This window comes from Neofelis nebulosa, chromosome 10 (assembly GCF_028018385.1).
Source record: "Neofelis nebulosa isolate mNeoNeb1 chromosome 10, mNeoNeb1.pri, whole genome shotgun sequence".
NCBI classification, from domain to species: Eukaryota; Metazoa; Chordata; class Mammalia; order Carnivora; family Felidae; genus Neofelis; species Neofelis nebulosa.
The window spans coordinates 110,192,608-110,203,509 of record NC_080791.1 but is presented as its reverse complement, the minus strand read 5'-3'; the positions used below and the strand labels follow the sequence as shown (position 1 = coordinate 110,203,509).

The 10,902-nt window shown below is 59.5% G+C and overlaps 1 protein-coding gene and 2 long non-coding RNA genes across 5 annotated transcripts; 2 read left to right on the top strand and 1 right to left on the bottom strand.

The window, feature by feature from the left end:
* The first annotated feature begins 89 nt into the window (after window positions 1-89).
* LOC131488240 (uncharacterized) lies at window positions 90-2,827 on the top strand. Its single transcript, XR_009250129.1, has 2 exons — window positions 90-591; window positions 1,308-2,827. It is a non-coding gene; the product is annotated as an uncharacterized LOC131488240 (long non-coding RNA).
* On the bottom strand, window positions 2,475-10,591 carry SSH3 (slingshot protein phosphatase 3). Of its 3 annotated transcripts, XM_058689804.1 has the most exons (15): window positions 10,318-10,591; window positions 9,776-9,816; window positions 8,950-9,181; window positions 7,889-8,007; window positions 7,737-7,808; window positions 7,319-7,384; window positions 7,016-7,204; window positions 6,839-6,932; window positions 6,295-6,423; window positions 6,162-6,208; window positions 5,294-5,440; window positions 4,896-5,096; window positions 4,526-4,799; window positions 4,074-4,209; window positions 3,322-3,460 (listed from the first exon to the last, which is right to left on the bottom strand). In XM_058689804.1, the coding sequence occupies exons 1-14, from the start codon at window positions 10,381-10,383 to the stop codon at window positions 4,096-4,098; spliced, it is 1,791 nt and encodes a 596-aa protein (XP_058545787.1). In that variant the 5' UTR covers window positions 10,384-10,591; the 3' UTR covers window positions 3,322-3,460; window positions 4,074-4,095. The 3 variants fall into 3 exon arrangements, with proteins under 3 accessions (XP_058545786.1, XP_058545784.1, XP_058545787.1); XM_058689803.1 differs by lacking the exon at window positions 4,074-4,209 and having other exon boundaries at window positions 2,475-3,460; window positions 9,776-9,813; window positions 10,318-10,590; XM_058689801.1 differs by lacking the exon at window positions 4,074-4,209 and having other exon boundaries at window positions 2,475-3,460; window positions 10,318-10,589.
* LOC131488236 (uncharacterized) lies at window positions 7,199-8,560 on the top strand. Its single transcript, XR_009250123.1, has 3 exons — window positions 7,199-7,398; window positions 7,751-7,965; window positions 8,149-8,560. It is a non-coding gene; the product is annotated as an uncharacterized LOC131488236 (long non-coding RNA).
* Window positions 10,592-10,902: the final 311 nt, after the last annotated feature.

Genomic DNA, 10,902 nt, shown 5'->3' with positions numbered 1-10,902 from the left:
CTGTGCTGACAGCCCAGAGTCGAGCCTGCTTCAGATTCTTTGTCTCCCTCTCTCTGCCCCTCCCCCGCTCATGCTCTGTCTCTCTGTGTCTCAAAAATAAAGAAAAACATTAAAAAAAAAAAAAAAAAGAAATATGTCCTACAGGTTTAGTGGCCCTGTGTGCACCAGAAAGTATATGCAAGAGTACTTAAGCATTACTTGGAATGAAAAAAATATATATCCATAAGCAACCTGAATGTTCTTTAGTAGATGAGGACTTAAATAAGTGGAGTCCATAGAATAGAATGTGTATGATTGTTTTAGGAATTAGGCAGAGCTTTCCGAACTGATGTGCCACTCTTTGTGCTATGAAAAAAATGTCAGTGTCAATGTTAATATGCTGTAATTTATGTTTTTTTTACATTTATTTGTTTATTTTGGAAGAGACAGAGCACAAGTGGGGGAGGAGCAGAGACAGAGAGGGAGACAGAGAGAATCCCAAGCAGACTCCGCACCACTTCCAGTGCAGAACCCGATGCGGGGCTCAAACTCACGAAACCCGGAGACCTGAGCGGAAACCACCAGTCACGCTTAACCAGGTGAGCCACCCAGGTGCCCCTATAATTTATGTTTTTAAAACAATACATAAATATATATTTTTTTTTTAATTTTTTTTTTTTTAACGTTTATTTATTTTTGGAACAGAGAGAGACAGAGCATGAACTGGGGAGGGGCAGAGAGAGAGGGAGACACAGAGTCGGAAGCAGGCTTCAGGCTCCGAGCCATCAGCCCAGAGCCTGACGCGGGGCTCGAACTCATGGACCGTGAGATCGTGACCTGAGCTGAAGTCGGACGCTCAACCGACTGAGCCACCCAGGCGCCCCAACATAAATATATTTGATGACATAAGCATGGAACGTCTTTGGAGGGACTCAGAAGAAGCTGTAACAATGCTGCCTGTGAAGGATTGGAAAATAAGATCTAAAGGACACATACTTTTCATTGTATATCTTTTTTTTTTTTTTTAAACTTTTTTTGCCCCTTTAGCAATTTGTGTGAGGTGTGTGTGTTAAATCATTTGCATTCTTTTAAAGTAATCTCTACACCCAATGTGGGGCTCGAACTCACGACCCTGAGATCAAGATTATCAGTTGCTCTACCAACTGAGAGCCAGCCAGTTGTTCCTGTCCATAGATTCTGGTCAGCCCCTAGCTCTGAGTTCATGATAGGACTCTCCATTCCCAGCCGCAGAGGCTGTAGGAAGGCAGGGCCTGGCCTTGGCGTCCTTCCTGACATTGTCACCCTACCTGCCCCTAACCCTGGCTTAGGACCGCTGAAAGGGCAGCCTGGGTGAGACGCATGGTTGGCTGGAGGATGACAGGCAGCCCCACTGTTTGCTCAGAAGGGTGGACCAGCGAGGTGGATCAAGAATCAGGCGAGCCTCTCTGGACCCCACCTGGGACCCTAGGCATGTCACCTACACACAGGTACACATGGTTCTTCTAGAGAGCATGTTGGGGGTGAATTCCGTCAATGTGTAGGTGACATGTATCATTAACATATCAAAGTGGGAAGGGGGCACTTAGGGATTTCCTAGTCTAATCCCTTTGTTTTACAGAAAGAAACAGACTTGAAGCGAAGTGAGTTATAAGTCCAAGCCAGGGCTGGATCCCAAATTTCTTGTCCCTTGGTACTCTAGGAGTAGAGTAGTGCTGGGGTCCCACTGGGGTCTAGGTGAGAAATGGCCTTAAAATGGGGCATGAGTTCTCAAGTGGTGCCAGCTCCTACCTCTGAGTCTGCTTTAAAGGAAGGAGTTGCATATCCACCCCCCCCCCCCAACCGAAGTAGTGGGTTTATGGGGCAGAGGATATGATCTTGGGAAGAGAAGACAGAAGTGAGAAAGATGGAATCACTTACTCTTTTTGAACAGGAAAGTGGAGCAAAAGGAACCTGGATGCAGGAGGGGAGGGCCCATCGAGGGTCCTTCTTCCTTGACAGGGAGGGACTGGTTTGGAAGATCAGGCTGTCTTGCACTGTAGCAAGAGGAAGATTCTTGGGGCCCACAGTGTGCTCGAGAACGATCATCAAGTGTCCAAACAGAGCCTTAGCTTCCGGAACAGGCTTGGTCCTGTCCAGATAGGCGTCGGCAGCTCCCACTTCCTCATGGGTAACTCGCTTCAGCTGTCCCAACAGAGCCAAGCACCTGCTGCCCAGCGTAGACTTGTCCCCCACCCCAACCTGCCTGACGGGCGCAGGGGCAGCTAACATTTACCCAGGCCCTGCCCTAGGAAGTGAGGGAGATAGCACTGGTCTCCCCTCTTCTCTTCCCCGTTCCTCTTCCGGCCCCACCCCACCACTACCCTCCCACCCCGCCAGTCCTCCAAAACGGGGCCTGCCTCAAGACACCTGGTGGTTGCTATGAGGAGGCAGGAAGGGCTAAGAGAGGCCAAACTCCGTGTGTAACCAGAGAAGAATCAGACTTACAGGCACACAGCTTTATCATAAAAGTGAAAATAATATGAAAATGTTTTTTTTTTTTATTTCTAAGTACAAAGCCAGATACTATTAAGACTGTGAAAAACTGGCCAGAGGCCGTGAAGGACAAGAAGAAGACTTTCTTTGGCCTGGTGCCCTGTGACCCAGCGCACTGCTGTCGGGGAGTGGCGTGGGGCGGGGGACAACAGCAGAAGACGGGCTGGTTGTGGAGTGCGGGAGGAAGGCCCCATCGGCGGGACCGCTCTCTGCTCCTCAGAGCCTCCAGAACTGGGAACTGAGGTTACTCTTGGCCTTTAAGGGCCACCGGTTCTCTGGCCTAGCGGGCCCCAGGAATGAAGAGGGGCAGGGGTGAGGCACATGGGAGTGGGTGAGGGAGGAAGCATGAGGCTTTCTGCACTGGGTTTATTCCCTGGCTGCAAGTGAGTGTTTCAGGCAGCAGCTGGGAATGAAGCAAGGTGCTCTGGCCCCCAAAGGCACTTTCAGTCTCTCTGTCACATCCCCGTTATAGAGAAGATCTTGAGCCCTTGGAAAGGTGGACATGTCTGAGACTTAAGGCCATAGGAGCTGAGGCTGTAGTGATGGAATCTCGGGGCCACTGGGGAGGAGCTAAAAGGAATGTGGACAAGCTGACAGGAATGAAGGGCGCTCGTCCCAGGAGCTGTGTTCAGGCGCCTCTATTTGTGTCTAGGGGGCCATGAGCATGTGTGAGGGCTCAAGCCTCGCCCTCCTCCCCACTGCCATCCACACTGGCCTGCCTCACCACCTTCCGGAGCCTGGATGTGGAGGAACGGCCGGCCTCTGCCTGCTCCTGCAAGGCCCGGGTCCGGCTGGCCACCAGGGCGGCGCTGTTGAGGGCAACCACAGACTGGTGGGACTTCAGGGCAGGCCACGGCCCCTTGGGACCCGGCTCGCCTCCCTTGGCCTTTGAGAGCTGAGGGAAGGGCACCGGAGGGTCTTCTTCTGAAGACTCGTTTGAAGAAAACACCTAGAAGGGTCAGAGTGCAAGAAGAATCACTGAGAAGTCTTTCCAGGGCAGAGTTATTGAGCACAAAGCCTGGGGAGGGGTAGGTGCGGAATGTTAAGTGAATGTAGAAAATCTGAGCTACTCATGGTCGTATTTCCTTAGGAGGGAAGATAGCACCCCCGCCCCACTGCCCTGCTCCTTGGCCCCCACCGGTCTTCCTTCTGGCCCCAGAAGCCCTCCTGAGCTCCCCTGCACCTGCCATATCCTTGAGGCCCCCTCCTCCTCCTCTTGCCCCCCTGCCTTTGTGCAGTCAGTCCTGAGAGCTGCAGGTGGAACACCTTCCGGGTACCGAGTGAAGACACTACCTTTAGGAACACCCACGCTCGCTCACCCATCAACCATCCATACCCAGTGCCACCTCCTCCAGGAAGCCTCTCCCAAATGTTCCCGCCCTCTGTAAGGAGCTCTCTTTCCTCAGGTCAGCCATCTTGGCCTCCAGTCCCGTGGTGGGTCTGGCTTCCTAAGGCAAAGGCTAGTCTCCGGTCTTCTGCTTGTGCCCTGCAGCACTTAGCACAGAGGATGCTCGACTGCCCAGCCCGTATTTGGTCACGTGAGTGCCATGACCCCTCTGTACCCCGTCCTCTGGTGGGTTCCCCTCAGATTTGGGAGGGGCCGCAGAGCATCCTCTCCACCTCATCTGGGGTTGGCAGTTGGGTGTCCAGCTCTTGGCCTGGGGAGGATGCTCGTGCCATGGCTGGGCAGCCCTGCCCCTGAGGAAGCAAGTCCTTTCATCGGGCTGAGAGTTGTCTGCAGCCTTCACCCCGGGGCTGGCTCGGCTGAGAAGCCCACGCAGGTGCCTCCGGCCCCATGGCTGCTCTGCAGCTCCCACGGAGGGCAGTGCTCACTGACCGCCCACGAGGTCTCCTCGGCTGCTTTGGGGGGACAGAAGTGAGCTGCCCAGGGAATGGTCCCCACGGGAAGTCGGGCCCCAGTCCTGGTCTCTCTCCTTCCTCCCGCCATCTGCCCCTCCTACTTCTGTCCCCTGATGTGCCTCAGTCTGGGCTCCTTCCCTAGCTCCAGCCTCACCTCTGGCAGATCACTGGCCCCTGAAATGCTTTCCAGCTCCGAGGAAGGCTCCAGGAGGCTGATGGACCTCATGACCCCTCGGAGGTTGATACGGGGCCGTGGCCCAGGCTCCTCTTTCAGGGCTGACTGGCTCTCCTCCAAACCCATAGCCTTCACCTCCCCACTGCCCCCTGGTTCCGGCGGAAGAGGTGGGAATGGTGTAGACATCTCCGGGGCCAGGGGCTCCTCCGGGGAAGCCCCACCCACTTTCTGCTCCCAGATGTGGCTCTGCCGGCTGGAAAGAGGTGGGCCCCAGTCAGCTTTGAGTGACCCAGCAGCCACGCCCAGCGCCCACACCCACCTGCTCCCCCGCCCCGGCCCCGGCTTGTACCTGGCGGTCAAGATGCCCTGGTAGGTCTGCAGCTGCCGCAGAAAGCCGGGGTTGGGGCGGGCGACGGGCCGGAGCTCCTGCACGTGGCGCAGAGCCTGCTCCAGACTCCAGCCATACTGCTTCATGGCATAAGCTATCACCGTGGCAGCTGAGCGGCTGACGCCCATCTTGCAGTGGACTAGCACCCGAGTGCCCTGTGCTCTGTGGAGGCAGAACACGGTCAGCCCCCGCCCCTTCCCCGCCCCATCGCTGTGAGGGGCCCTGCGGTGTGGGAGAAGGACAGGGAGTGCTCCGCCCAGAGCAGAGGAGGGAGTCAAGACCCTGAGGGCCGGGCGAGGTCCTGAGCCGGAGGGAAGAGGCAAGGGGGCCACTTGAAGCGGGGGCAGGCGGAGCCCCACCTCGCGGCCTCCACGAAGCCGTGTGTCTCCTTCCAGTGGGGTAGCAGCTGGGCTGACTCCTCATCCCAGAGGCGCACGTTGTGGTAGATGAACCGATCGGGGTAGAAGTTGTCAATCTCGCGGGCCACGTTCAAGATGTGGCTGACCCTGTAGCAGAGGGTATGCAGCCCGGCTGACGTTGCCGGCGGCACCAGGCCCATTGGCCAGCAGACCCGGCCGACCCTGCTGGTTCTGTTTAGTCCTTGGTTCTGAGAGTCGGGTGGGGACGGTGCAGACGTGAGGGGAGAAGATGGCCGTGACCCTGAGCGAATCATGCCGCCCCACCGGGGTTCGAGTTTCCCCCTCCGGTCCAGGTAGCTGCTGGGCTGACTGAAGCACGAAGCCTACTAGTCTCAGAAGTCAGTGGGAGGACAGCTTTGATCTAAGCTGAGACCGGGTGGATCTGCAGCAGCTGGGTGACGGTGACGGGGGCCACAGTAGGTTTCCCGGGAGCCCGTGGGGGACAAATGGCAGGAACCAAGGAGGGCAGGCAGCCAGCCCCCCTGCCTGTCTCTGTGAGACGTAGTCAGGTGGAGAGGGGCTTTTCTGCTTGGGAAAGGCCCTCAGGGCGCCCACCTCACTGCCGCCCCTCTTCTCTGTGTCACTGCGGCCTTCCATATGGGGCTTGCTTTACAGAGTGGGGAGGAAGCGGGCCAGGGGAGCTGCCAGCAGGCCCCCAAGACCTTGCAGGGGGCAGGGGGTCGGAGGCAGAGCTAGCAGCTGCTGGGGGGGCGGGATCTGGGGGTTTCTGGCCAGGTCGCCCCTTGGGGTGAGGCCAAGGGAAGGGGAAGACACAGGCTAGGTGGTCCTGAGGGGCCCGGAGCCCTACCTGTTCCTCTGTAGCTCCTCCAGGTTTGCCGCATTCCACTCTGAGCCCTGCAGAGGGACAGAAGCTTCACCCTCCGGCTCCCCGGCTCCCCCACCTGCGGCGCCCTCACGCCCGCCCTCACCCTGCTGCTCACCAGGTAGAGGTGGGGGAAGATGCGGGAGGCGCGGTCTTGCTGGGCCATGAGCAGCAGCATCTGGTTATCAATGAAGTCGCGGTACTGTTGGAGAGGATGGCCCAGGCGCAACTCCAGGGCCTGGCGGATCTGCAGGCGGAGCCAAAGGGGAAGAGAGGCTGGGGGAGGTGGGGGGTGCCTTGCAAGCGTCCTGATGCCCCGCCCTTCCCTCCGGGGCCTCAGAGGACAGCACCTGTCCATCTAGACAGAGGAGCTGAAGCCAGGCGTGGGGGACTGGCTCAGGACTGGGGTTGAAAGCTCTGCCCCCATGGGAGGATTCTCCACCCCCACCCCCATCCCCCACTCCCCACCCCCACCCCCGGCCCGGGGCCCAGCTCTCTCCTGGCCCCCGCTCCTCCCCAGCACCAGCCCAGCTTTTATTATATTTTTTGAGTAAGCTCTACACGCGACGTGGGGGCTTGAACTCATGACCCCGATGTCAAGAGTCGCATGCAGCACCGACTGAGCCAGACACGGAACCCCCCCCCGCCCCCCCCCGGCCCACCTCTTTGGAAGTGACGCTCTCCAGGTCGCTGGTGTCCAGCACCTCCCACAGCTCAGCCCGGATCGCCTGCTCCATCTGCTCCTGCTCTGAGGGCCTGGGAGCCGAGCCGGTCAGTCCAAGAACCCCTTCCCAGCTCCGCCATGGCACCCTCCCCTCTCCTCCCCGGCCCGCACTGACCGGCCAGGCTCGGCGCTGGGAGGCCGCAGGGATTCCAGGTCGGCCATAGCCATCCACTCGTTGAGGCAGCTCTGGTCAGAGCTCAGTCTGTCCTGGTAGTATCCAGCCCAGATAAGGGCACTACCCCCTGGCACAAGACCGCTGCCAAGAGCCGCCTCACATGCCTGGTGCAACACCTGGAGTGTGGCCCTAGGACAGAGGATGGGCTGGGTCACACTCTCCTCCCTGCCGCCCCTCCCCAGACCCTCCGACCGGCTCTGAGAAGAGGAGGCCGGCCGGAGACCGGCCCGCCCTAACCCTTACCACATGGTCTGGATGGAGATGGGCTTGAAGATTCGGCTCTGCCCACCGGACGTCACACTGAAGCCCCTGAGGGAGACCAGGTGTGGGTAGAATCCAACTCCAGGCTCTGGGACAGAGCTCCCGAGAGGCCAACCTACTTGCCACCTCGTGAGGCTGGCCCTCAGAATATGTACATACACAGCATTTGGGCTTCAAAATGAGCCCCATTTGCCACACCTGGGGTGGCCGAGGCCCAGAGAAGTTAGGTGACTTGCCTAGAGTCACACAGCAAATCCAAGATGGAGCTGAGTCGGCCCAGGCCCCAGATACCCAGCCTGCATTTCTTCCACTGCTCCCCACTGCCCAGTCACCCTATCCGGTCCATCACCCTGCCGACCGCCCTCTCCCCTCTCTCCTCCCTCCAGTCGCCATCTCTTACCCGTCTCCATCTAGGTACACCTGGGTGTCACTCCAGAGAGGCAAGACCAGGCCCAGGGTGCAGCTCGGGGAGCTGGCAGGGGACAGAAGAAAAGCCATCGTTCCCCAGCATCTCACTTCCTTGCCCCCCTCCCTTCCTCTCCCTGCTCGCACCTGCTGTCGGGGAAATCCACTCCCAAGAGGACTGTCTCATCCTGGCTCTGATGTTCTCTTGTGGAAACTACCAGCAGGTAGCGGAGCCGAGGGGGCCGTGCCGCCTCCAGCTGGGCTGCCTGGGGAAGATGGGGAGGGGGAAGCCCAGGGTCACAGCGGCCCAAGAAGACCCTGCACCCCCCGCCCCCCCCCCCGACATACACGTGGGCCTAGAAGAGACCTGCTGCCTGCTTGCTCTGTGCCCATCCTCCTCTTCCCAGATTCCAGATTGGTAGTGATAACCCAGTGGCTGCCAACTTTGGGATTCCATGGTCCAACAGAATGTTTAAGAAGATTTTTCGTAAAGGGGGTATGTATGGAAAAAAGGGGAGAATGGGCCTAGCACCCATTGCCCATTTTCAATTTCTGCCCAGGAAAGAGGTTTAAAACAAAAAAAACAAAAACCTTTTCCACTTGCCATTACCATCATTTGATTCAAGAAAGGTTTCTCATCAAAGAAATACTAAACACAATCTCATAACAAAGGACAGTGCTTCCGTGGAATACATTCAGCTTTCGGAAAGACTGCCTCCATTTTGTTTTTCCCATCTTGCTGCAGACAGTGAGATGCCCCACAGGCATCTGGGAACTGGTCCACCGGCTCCCACCTCTGCCCCACCCCGCCTGGCACCCCTCCAGCTCAGCAGGCCCTCTGGAGCGCCCGGCCAGGCCTGAGGTGTGCGCACAACTCATGGGCTCAGGAAGGTCCTGTGCTGGTTGCACAGAACCCCACCTCCGTGTAATTCCCAGGTCTTGGACCTGATCGGGCCTTACAGGCTCATGCAGGGCAGACCCCCATCGTTTCCCGCTCCTCCAGAGACCGGAAGACGTGATCGTGCCCTGTTTAAACAACCAGCTGAACCGGGAGGCTCATCAGGGTTTGGGGGATCCGTATTACTTGCCCTCATACCACTGCTCCCCAGCAGACACACACGGTGGCTCCCTTCTACCCTCGCCTCCCCTGCCTCCACCCTTCAAGAGCTGGCTCTCTCCCCTTCTCCGAGGGCTCAGCGGCCCCTCACCAGGCGGATGTCGTCCTGTGGCCTCAGCAGCTCCACCATGAGGTGCAGGTGCTGACTCTGCTCCTGCTTCTGGGGACTCTGGGGCCCCTGCCCATCGTCTGTCTGGTCGCTGTGGGGCTGTTCTTCCCCCGGGGGTCCCTCCACTGCCTCAGGGCCAGCGTCAGCTGCTTCTCCATTGTCCTCTCCATCCTGCAGTCCCAGGACAGCCCCACGGAGCACTGCAAAGCTCTGCCTGGCAGGGCAGCAGGGAAACCACTTTACGTCCATCATCCCCCTCAAGGCAGACGTGCATCAGATTCACCCACCAGGCTTGTTAGAACAAGTGTTGGGCCCCGTCCCGGGGGAGTCAACAGGTCTGGGGTGGAGGCCTGAGAATGTGCATTTCTAAGGAGTTCCCAAGTGCTGAGGCCACCACATTTGGGGAACTACTGTCTTGGAGGCTGCCAAGCCCCCGAGCCACTTGTTTAAGTGTGTGTGGGGGGGGGGGCGAGGGTTGCTCCCTTTCCCTTCCCCCCTGCCTATCTCAGGAGATGCTGTAAACTTGGTGGGGACCCAGGAGCCCTTGGGCTCTGCCGTCCCATCCCTGCCCTTTGGCTTGTGACTACTGGCCCGAGCCAAGGCCCAGAATAGTGGTGGAGGAGCCCCGACTGACCGGGAGGAAGATAAAAGCAAAGGCAGCCCGGTCAGCACTGCAAGCCCACTGTGCCCACCAGCAACATTGCCCCACATATGCAGTAGTTGGTTCGGGCCGAGTCCTCCAGTAGGGCAGGGGCCAGGCCTGGCAGCTGGAGGTAGTTAGTTGTCTCTGTCCGGGAGAGGTGCTCACCTTCGCTGGAGCCGGCTTCTCCGCTTGGATGCCTGGTCCTGCTGAGAAAGCAGCCCCCGGGGCAGAGTGAGGTGGGGGATGGCAAGGACTCTCCTCTCTGCTATCAAGGCTGTGGGGGTGGGGGGGGGATCGCCCCACCCCCCAACTGGAGACTGGAACCAGGAAAGATGTCAGATCCCTTCCCACCCCAGTCCACTCCCCACCTGGAGGCACCGCGGGGGAGCCTGGGCAAAGGTCCAGGTAGGGCAGCTGGGGTGAGTGGGTGGGGGTGCTGGAGGTGTCCAAGGGGTTGGCCCAGATCTGGGCCTGGAAGAGGGTAGGGCCTCCGCAGGCTGGGCTGGTGTTCGGGGCTCCGGATCTTGCCTTGGTCTAAGTTCTTGGGAGCCTCCAGACCCCCTCCCAGTCCCCTCCAGCGAGACACTTAGGGTCCCTCTTCCCACACCCCCAGCCTCAAGGGGAGGCTGGCAGTGGGCAGGACGCCCTCCCCGGGGCCCAGCTGGCAGCCAACTACGTGGGCCGGAGCACGGCAAAGCCAGACTTACCGTGGGCCCTACAGGCGTGGAGTGGCCGCTGGCCGGAGGGGAGCGGCTCACTGTGACCAGGGCCATGGGGCCAGGCCGGGCACACCTGGGCCCGTCCGGGTACGGTGCCCTACCACGGCCCCACGGACAGTCCCTGCCCCGCAGGACCAGGAAGGAGAGACCGGAGCCACCAGGGCCTGGCACCTCCTCGGGGGCGGCCCTTAAAGGGCCAGACGCGCGTCCAGCCCGCGTCCAACCCGGTCTGCGGAGCCAGCACCGAGCAGCCGCCGCCCCTCCCTTTGCGTCTCCTCGGTTCGGCCGTCTCGCCCCCGCCCCCCCCCCCCCCCCCAGCACTTTGGAGGCGGGCCCGGGGCGGGGCGCAGGTGCGGAGCGCGGCGACTGGGAGGGAAGTGGTCAGAGGTCCGGCAACTTGCAGTCTTCGTTCCGGGGTTCCGGGGTTCGGTCCCTCCTTCTTGGAGGCGCCCCTGCCCCTGCCCTCCTGGCTCCGCCCACCTAGGTCACCTGAGTTCTGCTTTGGGCTTCAACCGTTCAGTTACCCAGATTGGCACCTAGGGAGGCAGGACTGGGGACACAGGTCTCAGAGAG

What these genes read in the sequence shown, in the direction of transcription:
- SSH3 (XM_058689801.1), bottom strand. Translation starts at nt 10,383, where the DNA reads ATGGCCCTGGTCACAGTGAGCCGCTCCCCTCCGGCCAGCGGCCACTCC. An exon ending in CCACGCCTGTAGGGCCCACG is followed by an intron (nt 9,817 to 10,317) that starts GTAAGTCTGGCT and finishes CTGCTTTCTCAG; the next exon opens with CAGGACCAGGCATCCAAGCG. An exon ending in CACAGGACGACATCCGCCTG is followed by an intron (nt 8,008 to 8,949) that starts GTGAGGGGCCGC and finishes CATCTTCCCCAG; the next exon opens with GCAGCCCAGCTGGAGGCGGC.